At 38.0% G+C, this 22,113-nt stretch overlaps 1 protein-coding gene and 1 non-coding gene across 2 annotated transcripts; both read right to left on the minus strand.

Annotated features, from left to right (window-relative positions):
• Positions 1 to 433: 433 nt before the first annotated feature.
• Positions 434 to 5,141, minus strand: cfap100 (cilia and flagella associated protein 100). Its single transcript, XM_053323954.1, is given in 11 exon segments — positions 434 to 559; positions 951 to 1,044; positions 1,159 to 1,361; positions 1,501 to 1,630; positions 2,131 to 2,364; positions 2,972 to 3,145; positions 3,277 to 3,357; positions 3,482 to 3,645; positions 4,575 to 4,639; positions 4,731 to 4,950; positions 5,043 to 5,141. Coding segments are annotated over 11 exon segments (1,590 nt in total).
• Positions 5,142 to 13,323: 8,182 nt separating this feature from the next.
• trnae-uuc (transfer RNA glutamic acid (anticodon UUC)) lies at positions 13,324 to 13,395 on the minus strand. Its single transcript has one exon. It is a non-coding gene; the product is annotated as a tRNA-Glu (tRNA).
• Between the last annotated feature and the right edge of the window lie 8,718 nt (positions 13,396 to 22,113).

Below are 22,113 nucleotides of genomic sequence, written 5' to 3' on the forward strand. Positions count from 1 at the left end.
TGAGATCCAGATTCATATTCAACTAGTTGTGATGTCACAAATCCTGCTTGTTGCCCCCTCCCCCCAGTGAGCACAAAGAAACTCTACACTGTCAGCATATGAATGTGAAAACAGCCTTCTAGTGTCAAACTCTGCAAATTCATCATTCTTCATAATAATGAAGCTCAAACATTCAACTGTCGGAAGAGAAAGAAGAAAAACATATTTTTGAGAGGGGGGGGGGAATTTAAAATAATAATCAAATCAACAACTCAGTTATTCACACTGCAATAAAACTAATTTATTGTGCAATAAATCTGTGTGATGTCAAGTTTTTGGTCAGATGGAAAACCTTTTTTACATTTTGTCAACAATTGGGTTGGTATGGCATGATTGCATGATTTATTATTTTTTCCTCTCCACTACTTTCTTTGCATTATTTCACTGTATTTCTTTAATCTATGTCCTCAGAGGTGAAAAGGTAGGCATGGATCTCATCCTCGGCAGGAATGTTGTCCACATTGTTGATTCTGACCTTCTGAGCAACAGGGATACATCTGGGCATGAGCTTTCTTCCACTCTGAAAAAGATTGAGAGATTGTGAGATTCTGTTAATGTCTTATTTATTCAATGATTTGATATCTCATATGGACATTGATTATGAAGGGGATGTTTTGGTTTCTAGTGTTTTTCCCAATTAGCACTACATTTTCCATGAACCCTGTTTCACCCTGCGTTCCCTTTCAAAAAGGAACAAAAAAAGCAGGTTTCTATTGTTGAAAGCTTTATCGCTGACTACTGTAAAATAACACACTCCAGTGGAGGATGCCATCCAGATAGATGTGGAAATGATTTACTGATAATACACTCTAATATGTGATATACTGTAAAAAAAATAAAAAATAAATAAAATAAAAAAAAAACCCGAATAGTATTAAATGCTATAAAGAATTGATAAGTGGATGACCTACTGTCTTCTTGGAATCAGCCATGGATCTCTCCAAGTACCTCTTCATCCTTTCTTTCTGTTTCTCTCTCTGCTCTCTCAGCTTTTCTTCACGCTGCCTGCAACATGAAAAGAAGGGATTCTGTAGACAGTAACATGCTCTTTGGGACAACATCACTGTCTTTTTTTTCCAGTCAAGAGAAAGTAAGCAAAGCCTTGTCACTGAGACATACCTGCTCCTCCTCTCGCTGTCCTTGATCTTCTTCATCATGTCCAAGCTTTCTTCAGGGATGTTCTCGAGGTTTTGCAGCAGCAGAGACATATGTCTCTCAATACTGGCCAACTTCTCCAAGGTGCTGAGGTTGGTCACCCTGTCATCCACACAACAGCGATGCACCTCTGACACCTTGTCACCAAGAGCATCCAGCATAACGTCCTGCAAGCAAGAGGAGGAGGTAAGAGGGGAGGAGAAAATAGGAGATAGATATTTCCTGTTCAGATCTACTGAGGCCACAAAACAGGATTTCTGAGTGTTGTTACTGCACAAATCTTGCATTAAATGTCTGTTTTTGTACCTGGTCTTCTGTGTTCAAGGAGACATGGAGCTGAACTCTCTGCTCGAGCTTGGCGGCTCTCGCCTTCTCCTTGTCGATCCTCTGGTTTACGTCGTTTATCTGCAGTGTTAGCTTCTCGTCATCCTTTTCACTTCAGACAGAGAGGGGTAAGCCTTCATTTAATGTGTTATGTGTGTGGGACAACACTGACATATAGTGAAGGTCTGAATTTTAGAGCAAAAAAGTTTCAGCAAGCAGGAAAATGGATGTGATGGACGAAGCTGTCATGCAAAAGTTAGAAGGCAGGTTTTACATTTCATTTTTCATTGTTAGAATTGAATAAACTAGCTGAAGCTGAAGGATAGGATAGGATAGGATACGATAGGATAGGACAGGATAGGATAGGATAGGATAGGATAGGATAGGATAGGATAGGATAGGATAGGATAGGATAGGATAGGTTAGGTTAGGTTAGGTTAGGTTAACTTTATTGTTTCACTAGGACAAATCTGTTGTGCAGCCAGGGTTCACAAGACCACAGAATACAAAAGGACAACATCAATGGCACATCATGGAAGATGGCAGTAATATGTTTTTCAAATGAAGGCAAGACAGTAAGTGATAATGGCAAAAAGCTAAAATCATGCTTACATCTTCCTCCGGGTTGTCTCCATGGACTGTCGGAGCTCCTCAAGCGTCTGTTCCACCCTCGTGGAGTTCTGAATCAGGGACAGGTTCTGCTCCGTCAGCTCCGTCACCAGATCTAGAAGCTGCTGGGGATCAGTAAAGTACAGCTCTGGCTCATCCTGCAGAGAGGTGACATAAGGGGGGGAGATAAAGGGCACCATGAGGACCACACATAAATGATATTCTTTAGATTTTCAGCTCAGAAAAACTCACCTCATATTCTGAGTCACTGTCCAGTTTAGAATGTACGACCCTGAAATGACATTTTTGAACACACTTGAACCAAACGTGCTGTTTGTAATGCATTGAGGCAGCTATAAATACAAAACCGAAAATGTTACTAAATCAGAGAAAATGGACTCAAAATATATACTCAGATCATTACATAAAAATACTGTATCTCTATATATATATGTAAAAAAACAACATCTTTTTATTTCTATTGCCTTATTCTGAACATAAAAATGAGTCACAGAGGAGCTACCATATGCTTCAATGCATCAGTGTGTATGAATATCAAAGGCAATACTGAATATGCAGCATAGCAGCCATCAGTGTTGTGACTGAGGCGTGTTGGTGTTTACAGTGTGTCCATGTGAACTGAGGACCTGCTGCTCTGTGCGGAGGAAGGTCTGGACTCTCTGATGGAAGGCAGCGCTCGACCTGGACTGGATGACTTGCTCTCCAGACCTGTATGCATATTAATTAATTTAAAAAAACAATACCAAGGTATCATGTTACCAGTGTCACCCAGCTCCGAACAATGTCTCTCATAATTATTCTAAAGTACTCGCCCTGCTTCAACGCTGACTCCTCATGCTCTATGTTCTGCTGAGTCGGAGCATTTCCATCAGACAGGACGTTAGCTTGCCAAGCCTTGTTCTTCTGGGCCTCCTGCCACTCTGGAGGAGACAACTTGAACAGAAGCTCCTTGTATCTCTTGTAGTCTTGTAGGATTTCTTCAAAATTGGCAAGCTCACTGAGGAGAAGAAGATTTAGATCCCCATAACGTGCCTGCATTCAGTTACCAAGTAGTCATTTTGCATGTTCATTTTGCATGTTATAATTCTTCTTTTTGAATCTTTAACTTAAACATTATCAAAGTGATACCTTTCTATTGTTCCTATTTCGGCAGTCAGTTTCTTGATCTCTGTATTCTTCTGCTGTTTGGACTTAGCTTCCTGTTCAAAACTGATAACAGAGACAACCATGTGTACTGTGCATTTTATGAATATCCAGTCTACATTCAATAGTCAACAGGAAAACACAATATTATAAACCAACACTTTTATCTTTACTCATATGATCTACTTACAATGTTCTGGCCTCCACAGACTTTTTCTCGTTCTCCTTGAGGAACTCTTCGAAGTAAAGGTTGTCTCTCTCAATGCTCTTCTCGAGCTGTTTCAGCAGTCTCTCCTCTTTTGCCATGGCCTTGTCCATCTTCAAAATCTCAGACCTCTTTGTCATCAGAGATAACTGAGAGAGTAAGGATGAGGGAACATTGGAGGCAATTGGAGAGGAGGGTAAAGTCAGTCAAACATGTACTGGAAGTAGAAAAAGAAGGTACTGAGGTAACGAGTTGAGCCTAATTTTAAATGGCCCTAAAGCTTCATTCATTACCAAACATTTTTTTAAACTAACATTTGTTCTGTTTTGGATAATAAAAATGTATCATACCTGATTCTCACCACTTGGAGTCTTTTGACCTCACATGACCATGCTGCTCTACTCTCTATTTCCATTGTATGAGCTAAACACCAAATCACTTCAGGCGTAAGACGAGAAAACAGAGCTGGTAGAAAGTTGGGAAAAACTCCACAGGGTATCTTTAATCTTTCAACTAACTGTCTTTGAAAATGATTAAATATGTTGACCACAGTTTCTCAGAACCCAAAGTCGCATCCTCAAATGTCGTTTTTGTCCTGATCAACAGTTCACCACCTAAAGTCCTCTCACAGAGAACTAAAAAAACTGAATTCTGACATTTGTTCTAAAAAAAAAGTAATTGTTTGTGTTGGAGATTACTTTTCTATTAATCAACTAATCAGTGCAACTTTATTTCTACCATGGTGCAGTGATACATTAGGCTGATGCTAGAATAGAAATTTGAAAATGTTGAAAAATAATTTGTCTCATTTGAGTCCCCCAAACTTTATGGAAGTACAAAACTAAATTGCTTGAGTACTCCTTCACTTTATGGAGAATGGAGTGGAGAATAGTGGAGAAACTATGAAATATCCATTATCCAGATTACATCAGTGCATGTGCTTTCAAAATAGATGATGGATGAAGTTCAAACAGGAAGCAAACATTGAAAAAGCATCTGCCACAACAGACTGAGAAACTGAGAACAATCCAGGTTTTTCATATGGACTACACTTTTATTAAGATCTAATATCATTTACCTCCAACACTGCCTTCTGCCGTTCCATAGAGATTAAGTCATGTTTGCTGTCTTTCATAATGTTTTCTGGGGACAGAGGACAGACAACAGCCTTTTAGTATCTCCTGGTAAAGGATTCTACAAAATTTGAAGTTGACTGTACAATCTCTCCACTTACCTTGTTTCAACATGGCCATCTTCAGCTCACGTCTCTCAGGTGTTGGTTTAGGGAGAGCTGTCTTACTCTTGGTTTGTTTAAGACTCTTCATCTTCTCATTTTCCTCCTCCTCGTCGTCCACCTCCAGCTGTCCTGAAAGCTCTTTCCTCAGTTTGGCCGTTATTCGGGCATTGTGCGTCGTCTTCTGATCAATTGGCAGAGCCAGGAATTTACGCATATCCTGAACATGGGAGAGAAGCATAACTTAAAGACAACTATTGTGATATTTTTTCATATTTTGCAATACAATTGAATTCAAATAATCACACAAACCTCTTTTCGGTCTCCCTTTTCATTTATGCTCAGTAGAAAGATACTACTACTATCTGGCACTTTGAAAGGACCCTGTCGTGTCTCCTTCCTCTTTTTCATGCCTGCGTAGAAACAAGTTAAGAAAATGTGCTTGAAAAAGCACCACATGCAACTCTTCTATAGTTATTTTCCAGACTTCTCCTGCTGTACCTGGTTTATATGATTTGGCCAGACTATCAGTCTCTGAAACAACAAGGTTACCTGAAGAAGTCTCCAGTCCCTCTATTAGAAAAAACACATTTATTAATAATGGTACAGATAAAGTATTCAAACTGGCTGTATTTGCTCATTACTTTTTATATGTGAAGCATGGTGTTACAACAGACGTGTTACTTACTTCGCTGTGGTGAAGACATCTCTGACGTTGCTTATGACATTTGGAGCTGTGCTAGTTCAGTGTATAATTTGGCTGTTGGTTGCACAGAAAATACACATATAAGTCTGCTTGTGGTTGATATGCAGCTGTGTCTTTCTATTCACCCAAAGTACAAAACCTAGATAGATTGACTGACTCCACCTGCACCTTTTAAACAGTGGAACAGTGAGATGCTGAGCTCCTGTACTGGTTTTTGACACTCAAGTTTTGATAGATGTCTGAAATATTATTTTAGTTTATATTCCCAAAAAAAATGAATTGGATTAAATAACAACAAAATGACACACAACAAATTTGGCTCACAGCATAAGGAAAACAGTTTCTGGGGGTTTAGGCAAAATATTATGATGAAGCTGCCTTGTGGAGTTTGCATGTAGTTTAATGGGTACTTGAAATTAGCTTTGTTCCCTCTACAGTAGTTTGTATAGTTATTCTGAAGTAGCTAACATAGTTTGTTGAAAGAACAACTGAATGTTTTCTTAATGTGTGTTCTAAGATAAGTGTGTATCATTCTTTCTTGCAGTACTGCTGGCTGCCACAGCTACATCTGCAGGAAGCCCTCTGAATGCCTCTAGTGATAAACACAGTGAACCTAGCTGATGGTTAGCAAAAAACAAACTTCTACAATATAATTTAAAGAATAAAATCAACCTACCGTCTGATAATGCAGTTAATACACATAATGACTTGAGCAAATCAGCACTCAATACTCAAGCTGGGCTGCTCCGTATGTGTACTGTTGTCATGGTAACTGTTGCCTAGTAATCCCCTCAGGGTGTAATGGCTTGTATACACTGTGGGTTTACAGGCTAAATATCTGCAGGTATTTAAGTCTTTCTATTATGTTTATTATAATATGTAACATCTGTCACCACTGTGGAAGGTGTGTGATGTTTTTTGCTAGAGAGATTTTACATAATATATATTGTATAGAATATATGGTAACTAATTTCCATTGATTATTTGATGTCTGAAAAAATAAATGATTATAATAATAATAATAATAATAATAATAATAATATGTGATTTTAGTTTTCATCTGATGGCTGCCCAACTAACATTGGGCATAGATTCAGGAAGAGATCAAGCCTGCTCATCAATTCAGTAGGTCAGTCCTATTCATTCTCCACTAGATGGCACAGATAGATCACTTCCAGGCAGGACTCTGTATGCCCTTTCTGTCTTGGATTATCTTGTTGAGAGGAGAAACCCAGATTTCAAGACAGTAAGGGATCCTGCTGTTTGTATATTTGCAAGTTAAATACTGCATCTGTCAGTGTTGATTTCTCCTGAAGTTAAGTTGTCTTGATTGCCAACACTTCTTTTAGTTCATTGAGTGTGCGAGTGAATATACTTAGAAGCAGATACTGTATGTTACCTCCTACGCATCTGCACATGACCCTGCACATCTCAGCGCAACAAAAGCAGCCCACACACTACACTCACTTGTAGGAAATCCCAGTGTCAGATTGTTGGGTTAAAGTAATACAAACACATGGAGGAGTGTTGGCTCTCCTAACAGAAAAGGGCACGTTCTGTAAGGAGAGAGGAATTGTATTTTATTCACATTTGAAGGAATTGTTATAGAGAGTTTTTTTGACTTATGATTTAACATAATGTGTCACATGAACAGGTAAAAAGTATAGTATAGACCTCCTGCATGTTGCTGAATTTCACTGTAGATAGCAGTGGTTGCCATAGTACGAAGATGCTGTTAAGGCAGCTGGTTTCTTCCAGCTTTGCATGGGTTTTTCGAGCATTACAGACTGCCTCCACCTCCTCCGCTTTATAGCCCAAAGACAGTGGATATTTGGTATTATATAAGAGGTGAACATTCAGCCCACTGTGCATAATGAGATCAGCAGCTTTTCTTTAAACATAATTAACTTTGACACCTTCAATAAACACAAATACATTTTTAATAAGGACATAAGTGCATACACATAGCCTATTACCAGATAATTGAAACCACACAGAAAAAAGTAAGAAAATAAGTCTTTTGATTTGAAGACTAAGAATAAATATAACATTGGCAGGTTTTTAAGAGTAAATTCACTCCTTTGGGTCTTACAGTGACTTTAGGTGGCTCAGTCCAAAAACAGCAGTGACCTCCTGTCATGAGAGCAACATTAGAGCAGAGTGGGAGCTGCCACACTGTCACGCAGCTGTTGAGGCGGCTGTGAGATGCAGACTGCGCTGCAGGGCTTCAAACTGAGACATTTGCTGTTTCACACGGCTGCTGGAACTTCACTAAAGTTCACCAGACCTCGTATTAAAAGTCATCAACTGTATAATTCAATACAAAAGGCTTAGTTTCTGTCCAGAATTAATCAAGAGTCACAGCAGTTTGCAAAATAATAACACATGCAGATTTTTAAAACGCATCCTAAATGATACATTCTAATTGCTTTCTAATAATCAAGCAATGTTTTAATAATTATTTAAGTGATGCTACTGTATACTTTTGTTCCTAAATTTATTTAAGACATAAACATCAATTTAAGAAGTGATTACATGCATGTTGATGAGAAGCTGCACATGCAAATACGTTCATTATATTTAGATTGATAATTAACAGTATTTTCAGGAATCCGAGGGATTTATTCTTCAATTTGGAAACACATAAAATATATATATTAAAATTTTATGATCTCAAGGTTCACCTTCTAGCTTTTCCCTAAAGAACTTTTGACCATATCCCATGACATTCTTCCGAGAGCTTGCTCAGATCAAATCATCATATTACTTATGTACAGAACTTTAGTCGGGTAATAACAGTATATGACCAATTACAGTACATTAGGTTAATATAGAAATAATATTAATGTAAAATAGTTTGTGAACTTTGAGTTTATAAGATTTTAACACACATCGCTGATCACATATTTACAGTGTTTTTTTAAAAAGCACATATTATTCTAATCTCATTCTAAAAGCCTTATAGTCTTAATAGTAAATCTGACAACAAAAGCAAATATGAGCTAGGACATGATTTCAGGTCAAATGTCAAATAAAGTTCACAGTGATGGAAGTTCCACAGATAAAACGACACATCCTCATACATGAAGAATCAAGCAGAAAAGCTCTATTTTCTCCTACAGGATTAAAGGTACTTAAAGTATAAAGGTGTATTTTTGGTTTTGTTTGTCCTTTTTTTCATTGGTGTGACAGTTTCTAAATCTGATCTGATTTGCTGAGCTTCGCCAAACATAGACTAAGAAAATCTGACAGCTATACCAGTGAACTATGCCATGTTCACTCATATTACATCAAACACTTGGAATTAAACAAATTTCTCTTCTCATTGAGCGCAGACTGTAGATGAGCAGTCAGTTCTCCTTGAGTTTTTTTCTTCTGTAACCACAAAGAAGGCTTTACGCACCTCACCCACCTCTTTGTGTTGTCCTGTTAGTTTTTGTAGTGGCTTAAACTGTGGTGAGGGGGAGGCAGAGGAAGGGATTGGGTTGGATTTTGGGACATACAATAGGATTTTTAGCGGCATACAATCTCTGGACCTTTATTGTTTTTAGTTCCAGTTGAATTATTTTAGGTCTCATAAGTGTCCATGGTTCAAAGCGTTGACTCATAAGCTCAGGATCATGTAATGAAAACGCAGCTATTAAATGTAGATATGAAGACATGTCTTGCTCTGTCTGGTTATGCAAAGGCATATCTATTCCACTGCTCTTGCTTGATTTTGTATAAAGTACAGTATAAAGTACTACCCTTTTTGACCAGGAACAGTGTTCTGTATAGCACCAATGCCGCCATCAACATGTCAACAAAATCTCAAGATAACAATCTGAGAAACACATTTACAACTCTGACCTTTTGTTTCATTGCCTTTTCCCAGCTGTAAAAAGGATTTCATTGAAAAGGTCTCTGAAGTCCGTCTCTTCACTTCTTCACTTTTCCATGTATTTTTGTAAGTATGTCAAACAGTCATCACGTCATTTATACGTATTTAATAAATACTGAAGGGGCGTGATTGGCAAAGCCTCAAAATATAATGAATATGCTCAATTGATTATATTTGGTATTATGATTATCCTTTCCTGTGCTCACAGACAATCTACTTAATTGAATGAATTATTGCACTGTGAATTGGGAATTTGGAAAGACATTTTCTAAATATAGGACACACTCAGAAGCATGTCTAATGCCAGTTTACACTGAATAATTATTTACTGGGGAATGAGTGAATCTTCAGCTTGACAGATATTGAGACATTATTCAAATCCCCCAAATGTCTGTCTATCAACAGAGCCAGCTCAGTTTATTTTTGTTTTTCATGCAAAGAAGGTCCTATGAAAGGTCTGAGAGAATTAACATTTTAATTTTCCTGTGCTCGTAAAAAAAAATCAATTAGCACTCTTTAAAGGAGACGTGGTCCAAGTATAGATTAATGTGAACAACATTCATTTATACACATAGTCAGTGCAAATACAACAAATCTGGATGGGAAATGATGTTGAAATCTTGCCAAGACAACGGTTGTCTTCAGTCAGGGCATTTTTACAGCATCTGAAATCTTTCTCTGAAATCCTAACTTGTAGCAGGTCATCATTTCTCTGATGAATGTGATCCAACGTGTGTCCGTTTAACAATGTCACCACCCTTTTGTCTGAATTCTGTCAGTGGGTTTGGAGTTTTTCAACCATCTACAGTCTCTCTGTTTAGCATGGCAGCTGTTATACCTCATACTTATTAGCCAGTAGTTCTTTGTGTTTAATAAAGCTCCATTAATGAATATTTTCATGCCATGCAGGTCTTTTTTTTAGCTTTTAGCTCTTTGTTTTGGTTTTTAACAGCCCAACATTTGTGATATGCTTAAATATTACATCAACCTCATTTCCAGCAGCAGCAGCCACATAAAACAACAGTATTTGTTCAGAAACAAATGGCTCAGAAACAAAGTTAAGGACTAGCTAGTGAAGAGGGATGAGCATATAGCTGCGAAAGACCCAGATATCTTTCTTAGCAGTAGGTGGAGACTGATTTTTAGACTTAACTTTGGCAGGTGGTCTGAATCACGACTCCTAATGAACACTAATGTAACTCCATGTCTGTTGGGTAAATAGCTAACATGTTATGGCGAGCATATTAGCCATATTAGCTGTATAAGGTCAGAACTGTGTGTCTGTCAGTTTGTTGCCCTCTAGTGTCAAAATCATTTAATGCAGCTTCAAAAAAGTTTGAATTGTTTTGTGTGTTCCAGGATTTCAAATCAGAAATGTGCAGCCAAGTTAAAACTTCATAAACTGGCTGTTGAATCAGCATTGGGTCTTAAACTCAGATCATTTCTTGCCGCAGAAGAGACCTGAGAAACACATAGCATGCCCTCAGCTTATTTTACTCTCTCTATGAATGTATTTCTTCTTAGCAATGCAATAGTGAATTCATACTTTTTTGTTTACATTTCCATTTGCAAATTTAGGAACTTGTGAACATTGTGTTTGTCTGTCAATGGGAATGTACTTCTGAATATTTGGGGGATCCGTCCATGCCTGTCGGCTTTGATCCCAGCAGAATTAATCCTCATATAATTAAAAACTCGTTAGCAGACAGACGCCCGGTCCTGTCTGGAGAAAATGCTGTCTGTATTGGATACTCCAGTGACAATTTGGCAGCAAAAGGACATGTTAAAGGGAAAAGATTAACTGGTGAACTGAAATAGACATGACATTAATTTAGCAGTATTGTGGGAACTATTCCTGAGGCATGTGTAAAAGTGTTTGGAAGTACCTTAACTATAAAGGTTGAACATGAGTACATGAATAGTTTAGAGCTCTACCCGAGGAAAGTTAATTGCCATTGAGACTGCTGAGAATTATGGGATCCACCTCTTGCACTAAACCACTAATGATGAAGGATAATGAGCTCTTTCACCTTGGCCCACAAATTTACTTAATTTAAACCCAGTAATCACTCCGAATCTGGATAATAATAGTCTTTAATGCTTTCATCAACACTTTTATATTTGTTTTTCCTCCAGTGGGATTAAAGAGATTGAGTTTTGTGGTCTTCTGGACATTTCACTTAATTTACCACCCACTGTTTCCATTCCTTATGTGTCCAGAGTTACATGTGGTCGCCACAGGACAAAAAAAGGAACACAGCATAATAGTCCATGTGAATTACATTTGGGGAGCAGTTTGGGGTTCAGTGGGGTGCAGATCAAGGACAGTCTGACTTGTGGAAAAGACTCAAAAAGAGTCTTCAAGAATCAAGTCCAGTTGCTCTTCACTCAACTCTTTTGGTTATACCACGACCTGAATGACGGAAAATTTACAGAACATAGTAAGTAGTTGGGGATCAAACACTAACCCTGTCAAAGTATTAAATAATCTGTCCAGTTTGTAATGTCTTGATTGGTTCACCAGCGTCTAAGGTTGCATCAGATGCATCATCCCCTAGCTGTATGGACTGGAGCTGAAAGTCCTCTATTTAAGAGAGGACCTATAACAAAGACTGTCTCATCATGGAGGTGTAAAAATAGATTAGGATTTAATCAGAAGACAATTGAATGCAAATCAGTTTCCCTTGAAGTGCTGTGCCACTCAGGGGACAGAAAATGAAGGAGATTTGGGTTAGATTCCTTTCGGCAGCCATTTTACTCCTCTGAGATTTCCCTGTTTTTTCTCTCTCTCTTTCTCTCTCCCTTTCTACCACCCTTACAACATAGCTACTCCATTCACTGCTGAAAACCACCCTATTCATTGTTAACAATTTCATTACTTAAATCCAGTACAACAGTGCCATATAAAAAACTAAACTTCCCACAAATCAGACAAAAGAAGTCAAAAGGCTCTGTTTACCAGCAACAGTATCAGTGCTTGGGAAGGCTTCTTTGTGTGGGCAATGCTAATGAACCATTGTAAATGAATTTGTCATGATAATCATCTCTGCTGCCATGATCTCACAGTGGCAAAGATACTAGAGAAAATGACATAATGAATGTGGTCACACACTGTCAATGTTTGATTACCTCTCTGAGTCATCAGGTGTTGGAGACAAATAGGGACCTTCATTGTGAACTAGAGGAAACATGACCATATTTAACTACTTCTAATCCAATCTGCCAATTCATTGTTGTATTCAAAATATTAATAAGCCGTTAGAGGAGCAGGATTAATCAAAAAGAATAACAGACCTGACAGTGAGGAAGATACTTTGTTATTGAGGATCTAATTTCAGCCAGCATTTTTTGTCTTCATCCATAAAATCTCTGATGCTGCCAAAGTGCCAATTTCATCTCTGCTTCACCCCTCCACAAACATCGGTGTCAAGGCCCCATCCATGGCTCCTCTCAGGAATCTCCAATTGGTTGCTATTTATGGACTCCATCCCTTTATGCCCATTTAATCGACAGAGGGTCAACACCAAAGACGACCAAATAAAACTTTTGAATTCATGTCAGAGTGTGTCTTTCAGTCCCCAACAACCCCATGAAACCCCTCAAACTTTTTTACGTGAGGGACTAAACTGAGGTTCTTTCATCTGACAAGATTCTTGTCTTTAGATGTTTTATTGAAGGGAACCCATGAACAAAATAGTCATACACTCTGTCATTGTGTTACTTATGGATAGAATTATGGTGAAAACAAGTAATTCCCCTTTTTGCTGGGGGCCCCCTATAGAACCCCCTAGAATCATTGATCAATATGTGTCAGACAAATTAAGTTCAAGTAACACTGAGTTACAGATACATGTAATCCTGATTATTTAGAAATAAATAAGAAGCAAAAAGGGACGAGGAACTACTTGTTAGTAATTTATTAAATTTGTTTTTGTTGTATCACTCAATACAAGGCTGTAATTAAGATAAGATATTCCTTTGACAGTGGGGAAATTTACGAAATTGTATTCCCATACCGGGAGTCGAACCCGGGCCGCCTGGGTGAAAACCAGGAATCCTAACCGCTAGACCATATGGGATTGCTCAAGGAAGTGACAAGTCAAATTTCTGAGGCAAAGTTAGTGGTGTCTGCACCCTAGGCTAACATTACTGTCTTTCAGGGGCTGCAATGAGCCCAGTTTTAAAGCTAGAGTGAAGATTCTGGAATTATAAGAAACTAGACAACCTAAGGCATCCATTGGTATCATCCATTGCCCCACCCCCCTAAAAAAAGACAGAAAATAGGTCTATAGTGGGTCTCTAAAGGTTAAAGCCACCAATAATAAGTCAAGTTTCATTTTTCACTAGTTACAACCAGAAGTTGCACATCAGGATATGGATGGACAGATATGGAAAGATATTGTGGGATTATGATTCATTAGCATCTTGTAAGGAACATGAAAGTCTTTAGGGAAAACATGTCTGTTCATGTACAACTTAATTGTGACAACGTAATTCAGAGCAGAGATGGAGAGAAGCAAGTAAACAGACCTGCACAGACAGTGTGGGATAACTGCTCTGGATGTCATGGCACACAGTAAATGAGGCATGGAGGAGTAAATGGATAATAAATGAATAAATGTTTTGGCTGCAGGAGAAAAAAGACATTTCGAGACAACTTCAGTGAACAAATTTAATACTAAAAAAGTTTCCTGTATGAGAGACTACAATAAAATGTTGCAGATATGCTGATTCAAAAGATTTTTTCCTACTCTTTACGACTGCCTCTTTTCAAAATTTGAAGGGATTCCACAAAACCATCATTACAGTCCAGATGTCTGTAATGTTCTGGCCTATATCTGAGTGTTTGAAATCTGGCCATTGGTCCAGGCCCTCTCCTGAGAGGCTCCTCTGAGAGTGAAAGGCTATTTCCAGTGTGCCTATTTATACAGCGGCTGCCTCAATAGAGAGCAAGATCTTCCCAGCAATCAGGCCAGGAAACGGAGGGCTTCGATAGATCAAAATCTAATTTTTACTGTTAGACGTGAACTTATCCCAGCAGTGCAACAGTTCACAAAATCAATACAATCAATGAAACATTCAATTATTTTTATGAGAGTGTGCAGTGGAGAGAATATTTTTTCTATTAAAACTCAGGCTAAGCATCTGGCTGTGAATGGTATTATTGCTAATGATTCTTGCAGTAGTAACTACACTTGTTAATATCTACACTATGATAATAGTTGTGATAATCATGTATTCCATATTTTATCCAGGGAATGTTAATTTGAAAGATTGTTCATCATAACCAGGATGAATGTAATGAGAAATCAGATCAGAAATGATTTCTGCAGAGCAAGAACATGTAATAATGTCCTGATTATTCCACGTTATAAAGGTCTCATATTATATAAGTCTTACATTACCTTGAGACGTCACCAGAAGAGCGCTTGTGCTGCTTAAATTCCCCTCTAGTGGGACATTAGGACAACAATAAAGCACAGAACTGTCCCGTAAAAGAGTTGTTGTCCTGATATCCCCCCTGGGCCCAGTGCTGTTCCTCCAGCTTCTCTAACTCACTGCAATCATTCATTGAAGGTTTCTATCATCTGCCTTTCTGAAAAATTAAATTGTCTTTCTGCAAGATGAATGAGTATCTGCAGCACTTGCTGATACACTTTAAACCCCCTGTGTTTAAAAAGAAAACAACAAAGAGAGGACAATGGTGTTTGGAAGTCTGAAGTCTAGTCCCTCAGTGAAGCTGTATTGTTCTCACAGCTTTGAACTCCAAACTAAACCAGCTGTTATAGCCTTGATGTAGCCTCACCAGTGATTAATGTTACCAAGCTAGCTAAGAAACTACAACATGTGAATAAGACAACTTTGGAGTTACCTGGAGTTACATATCTCCTCTTTTGGTGGTGGGTAACCACATCCCCACACATTCAGCCTGTGAATCAAGCCTGTACATTGTAAGAATCAACCCTCCATCAAACTACCAATAAGACTGCCTTCAAATTGTTGAAGTAATAATAAGGGATTTATAACTGTAATGTAATTCCTGAATTTCAAATATAATATCTTACACTAGTAACACAAAAAAGTAATGTCATGTTACTGTGGCATGTTACAAAGTAATGTGTTGCTGCCCAACATACACATCATATGCCAATGTACAGTATCTGTGTCTGTCTTCATCTTTTCAATTTAGCTTCTGCTGTCTGAGCAAGTTTCATTCAGTGAATGAAACTTGCTCAGGTGTAATTACATGACAAAAGTATGAACTTTGGTTTTGTAACAAGTTGTTGTACATACAATGACTCCTGTCCATCCATATAGTACAACCACATAATGTTACATTAAGTTATGTACTTAAGTCACGTGATGCAGCTAAGCAAGTCCCACTGCTTTAGAACACAGTAGGAGACATTTGAAAAGTTAGTAATTGAACTTTAGAACATTAAAACTTTAGAACAGAGTTTTTTTGGTGAAGATTATTTATGTATCAGTGTACTTTTGGTATTTGATTTTATTTCTGCAAGAGAATCCAGAAGTTTTGGTTTCACTTCTCTCATTACATAAAGATCCTGTTTCCTCCTCCTCTTCTCTCCTGTGCATACATTCACATTACATTTACTGTATATTTAGTCATATCAGTCACCTCCAGAGTCATGTACACATGCACTAAAATCACTCATTATCCAAAATAAATAAGTTGCCTTCAAAATCTCACACTCCAGCTTGTGTTTGCATTGTGAAAATAAAGAATAATGCTTTACATCTATTATATACATTGTTGTGAGGTTGTTCACATCATCTTAATAAAGAAAACAGTATAGAAACAGGCGCTGGCTTACACATTAGAGGAAGGATCTCTTCATAGCAACTGAATTCATTAGCCTAATCTTCTGGGTTGGATGCACAGTTTTTTCCCCCTGCTGAACGGTTGGATAATATGTCTGCTCCAGGCTATTGCTGGTAAAATGCCATGAGGGAGCTGGAACAGTCTGTGTTACTATTCACAAGATATACTAAGGTATAAATGTCCTTTAACAGGGACTTTATGCAAGAACATACCATATTGTGTAATTATAATATAATTATAATATAATTATATTTGTAATGTTTTAGTGTGAACAATACTATTGAATACATACATAATTCACACCAAAATGTACAAATCACTTGCTACAATTGTTTTAAATCCTGCCTCCTTACAGTATGCTTCTTTTTTTTAATGTTTGGAAAAGCGCATAATCAAGCTCATGAAATCAAACCCCAAATTGGCATCCAAACTCAACTCCATGACTTCATGTTGCCTGCAGAGATAAAAATGATGACACAGTTGCCATAGTGACATACAAAGTTTGTCCTTGTGTGTGCGAGTGTGTGTGCGTATTGTGTGTCATTGATACCAAGGTTATCTTGTATCACCCTGTTTCTGTCGCAATTGTCATGGCTCAGCAAAACCGCTCAGTAAAGTGTTGTGGCTACATCTGCTGCTACTGTCGGGGGGTCTGGGCTGCTGTGGAGAAGACTGAGGAAGCGGAGCAGGAGCAAACTGGGATTTTTTCCCATCATGTTCTCTGCCAGGAAACACTCTACACCCCAAATGATATGTTCATTTTTGGCTGCACTGAGAATAAAATGTCATTAAGGGAATTCAAACTAGTAATTAAGTCGTTTTTAGCGTAACAATAAAACAACAAATCCAAAGAACAGTCACAGATAAAATAATTAGAGTTGTATCCCCCTGTCACAAACATTTCAACAGTATAGTTAGTTTACTCTCAGTTGACTCACTAATATCTGCACTGATTTACACTGATTCAAAGTTGGTGATGATTAAATTTAGAATATTTTTCCTACTCACATCTGGCCATAGCTGTTGTTACTTTTGTACTTTTGTACTTTAAAAACTTGAATCAAATATTGTTTTCTATGCAGTACAAATAATGTATTCATAGAAACCATGCATATGTAGCACATGTGCACAGAAACACACACTCACACATACACACACACACACCATTTGCTGCAGGGAAAACATTCTCCCACCAACATTTTCGCCTCCTCTTGCATCTCCCACCGGCCACATACCCTACAGACGGATTCAACATCATCACCAGAAATGATCTATAAATGTGTAAACGCCTCATTTCCGCCTGTGTTTATGAAAAAAAACAAGGCTACCGCCTACAACAGCTGTGCTCCTCTGCATGCTGGAAACTTCTCACGCTCAAGATTAAATGAATGTAATAATTTTCTTAAAATGACAAAGTATTTCAATTTTCAGTTGATTGATTAGAAAACATGCAAGCAGTTTCATGAGTATTTTACCTCACTTCCATCTAAACTAGAGTGTAGTTTGGATGATGTGAGGTTTTGGGAATTAAAGGTTTATGGAATTTAAGGTTTATGTTTTAATTTGTAGACTCTGTACACTGATATACAATATAGTCAGATGTGTTTTTAAAAAGAAAATGGAAATAATAAAAAATAGGACATAAAGAGAAAGCTAAACTGGATAAACAGATATTAATCTCATACTGTGTCTGTTGCCTCCTAGTTCCAGCTTTGTACTCAACACCCAGACATTCTCATCTCACTCCAATAAGCCAAGAAGTTTTTTTCCCCCAAATGTTGAACTAACCTGACACATCAGATGGTTTGTTACACAGAACCATCTGAGAAGTCATCCTTGGAAACTGTTTGGAAAAGGGTAGGCGCTTAAAAAAAGAAAGATCGGATGAACCATCTGTCTATCACTGTCTATAATGGATGTTGTCGCTATGACATCACCCATTGGTTCGTGAACTCGTGGTTTGAAGCGTGATAAGAAGTGACCATATGTAGACAAGAGGGTGGTGCCGATTCATATGCTAGCTAGTAGCTTGGTTAGCACGTTGCATTTACAGTCTATGGTTAACTGTGATAATGCTAATGCTAATTTTCACTTCTGAAAAATGAGCTTAAGACCTTTAAAACAAGAAAAATGTATTGCCAGACTCCTTAAAGGGTCTTTTAGTGCATCCAAACACTGAACAAGACTTTGTAGACAATCAAAATGTTACAATTAACTTTCATGAGCTGAAAACACATTGAAATAGTGATGGCTATGCCTGTGAATCTGGGATTACGCCATCTTTACGTTAATCAATAATGTCACCATGGGAGTGACTTGTCAATCACAACTTCGCCACACCCTAAAGCATACCCTGCTTCATCATATTTAGACTAAACAGGACTATCATTTACAAAATGAACAAAGTGCTGTATTGAAGAAGACTTGAAATTAGCATTTGAGCTCATTAGGAAACAGTTTACTGAGGTAATAAATCAAGTGAGATGTAGGGTCATTGTCTCATAGACTTCTGTACACATCTTTTTGCAACCAGTGGGATCATCCCCTGCTGGTCATGAGAGAGAATGCAGGTTTAAGGCACCTCTGGCTTGGCTTCGCATTTCAGACTGTGAGCTACCCACACTCATTTTACCTTGCTCGGCAACTGGATTTGAAGGATCACAAGAAATGTAAGTAATGTAATCTCAGAAATGTAAGGCTTGTTAAACTAATTTACAGTACATGTGTTCATTTGAATATTTACGGAGGTGTTAGTTTCACTTTTAACAAAGAAATCAAAATATATGTTCTGTTTACAAACGGTAATCCTGCTACTGCAGCAGTGGTAAATACAATAGTTCCACCTTGTAAATTATGAGTGTACTGACCTAACTAACCGTACTCTTCAGCATACCTTCACAGAAACATTAAAACAGATGTCCCAGAGTTTGTCTCATTCCAAAAATAGCACAATTCCCCCAAAACCCAACTATCCCTCTAAATGAGGGCAAAAGTCTATACTTAGAAGCTGGGACGTCAGACAAAACAGAGCTGTGGGACATTAGGATTATCAAGTTGACAACTCTTATCATAGACACTGATTCCAAGCAATAGTAACTTTGAAAAGGATCAATATTTATCCTTGATGTATCCTTGGTAATAATTTAATGTCTCCTTTATAACAAGTAGGTAACAATTTTGTGGGAAATATACTCAATGGAATAACACAATATTTGTGTGATAAAGTGGGTCTGTGACACCTGCCACTATATAAAACCTGCAATCCAGATGAGGTTCAGGTTGATGGAAAAGTGAGGCCAGAAAGGGACCACATAAAGTGTATAAATCCAAGTCCTATCTTTCACGAGGCAGTTCTGAGGTGATCAATGTGGCACACTTGAAAATGAAGATTAGCCCAGCAGCCACCTCACCGGCTGGCTCAATAACCCAGACCTAAACTTCATGAAGGTGTGACAGGGTGAGAATTGTCTCGAAAGAGGGAAATTTACCATCCTCCACCTCATATGGCACTCAAGTGTTGTCGAGTACTTGCGTATAATGGGTGGGACAGATTACTGAAGTAGATGAGAGGGCACTAGGCCACAGCAGAGCACAAATGACACTCAGATTCACAAGTAGTTCATAAGTGGTTAATGTTTCAGGATGAGGATCCCTTTGCCTTTGCATGGATGACTTCGTTTTCCATGACAGCAATACTTAGTAATGAAGAAAAGGTGCTTTATGTAACATAATATATTAAGCCACTGTTTTATGAATACTTCTCTGAATGCTTCTTCTAATGTTCTTGGAGGACTCTTGGATGCCTCGAGATGACACTCTAATCCTGTTGGGAACCTTTCAGACAGGGGACAGTTTTGGAATAAGAGCTCTGGTAACAGCATCTGGGTCAAAGCTTTCCTCTGTTGTGGTCACACTTGCCCAGCTGTTTCCATAAAGTCTTAATAAATGTAGGAACTGGCCACAGCGATGTGGGCTGCAAAGTGATATCTAGAACCCTGAAGGAAAAGATTTATGTCAATATATTTTCTTCTGAACATAGATGAGTGGAATTTGTTGTTATTTTTATAGAGTCGCGGGTCAGTGAAGGTGTTTTCTTTATTGCTGTTTGAACCCTGAGGGGAGATTCGCTTTTTAGCTCCAACTCCACCTCTACAGAGAGATCAGAGGTCATGGTCAGCTACAAAACATCATCCCTGTCTTCGAGCTGAAGGAGAGATTTCCTGCTCATGTTCGATTTACTGGATAAAATCAAAGTGTATTCCAAGGGCTGAGTGAGGCATGGAAGTGCAGCCTCAGTGAATAAATGCACCCTTGATGAATGTAAGCCAAAGTTTAACATGGGGGAAATTGATTAACTAGCAGTTTGGAGGTTTGGTCTGACAAATATTTCTCTGAGGCAGAACTCCTTTTGTGGAAGAAATGATCTTATTGGTTGAGTAAATCTGCAATGAGGAGAGAAAAAAATTCTACATGCCTTCCATAATAGGGCGTTCCTACTATTGAAACCAATCTTGTATGAATATACTGTATACTATAATATACTGTGAAAGTTGTGACTAGTCATACCTGTAAACCTACCATTGAGGTTTAGTTCATGTCCTCACTATTGTTTCTCATAATGAGGAGGAGTTTACCCTTTATAATTAAAATCAAATGAGAACACATGGTGATTTTTTTCTATTGCAGTTTTTTAGACTCACTATCGTTGGCAGTGCAGAGAAATCTTTGAAACTACATTTACATATAATACATAAACAGAAGGGGTGATTTTACAAAAACATATTTGAAAACATATTTGAAATCAGTTCAAATATGATACATGAAAAAAAGAATAACCTACAAATGTTATTAGCTTTATTACATTCCTTATCTTTTTGTCACGGACCATGTACAACTGACATTAATCTCAAAGAAAAAATATGTATCATACCAGAACCTATGCAATTCCATCTGCAGTCTCTGTGATAGTCAGACACAAGAACTATAAACACTAAAAAGGGTAGACAGACATAAGTACACCAGGTAGAGCAGGGTGGGTAGATAGATACAAGTACAATACACATCAGGGAGGGTAGGAAAAACATAGATAAGTAGACACAAACAGCACAAAACAGTACCGTAACGGCAACAAGACAAAACAGCAATGAGAAAACAGCCAAGTTAAAACCTGTGTCAGGGGTAGAACAGCAGACAACCACATAGGGTACTGCTGCTGTTCAAGTTAAACTACTGGAGTCATTTACAGTAGACTGTTAACATTTGCACTAGTAAGACGTTCATTGCCTGAAGGGTAGAGTCAGGGTGAGGAGTAAACAACAACATGAGTGGATGAACCAACATGCAGGATTACAGCAGCCTCAGATCAGACTTAATTCATTCATGTAACCCCAAGTGAGTCACTACTGTAATGTAGATCATGGTTCCTGTCAACAGTGCAAGAATCAAGCAGTAATAATTGAAGGATATATAAGAAATGTGGGATAAAGTCACTTTTCTCTTTCCAATGGGTCACATAATGATGGGAAAGCGGTTGTGTAAATTGACTAAGAATCAGTACGTGACTCTGCAGTTCCTGTTAGTTACTAAGAGCTTTTAAGCATCTTTCAGCTCATTGTTTTAGTCTATGAAACTTAGTTGTTTTGGTTCTGTCTCACCACTCTCATCAGCTTTGAAAACTGTCTCTTCAACCCTTCCCCCAATCCCTCCAAAAAATTAATGCTGCTTTAAACTTGGGCCATTTACCGATCAGCCTTGGGAGCACAAAGCACTGGTGTATACAGTATATCAATGTTTGAATCAGTGCCATGTTGCGTGGTAGCTACTATCAGGGCCAAAAGGAAGTCCATTAGTCATATGCTATTTTCAAGTACTGTTAAAAATGAGGAGATTTCTTTTACATCTTTTACAATTATATTTTCATTTAAGTATGCTGTTTTTATAAGCTACATATTCC

The sequence above is a fragment of the Scomber japonicus genome, chromosome 8 (assembly GCF_027409825.1).
Source record: "Scomber japonicus isolate fScoJap1 chromosome 8, fScoJap1.pri, whole genome shotgun sequence".
NCBI lineage: Eukaryota > Metazoa > Chordata > Actinopteri > Scombriformes > Scombridae > Scomber > Scomber japonicus.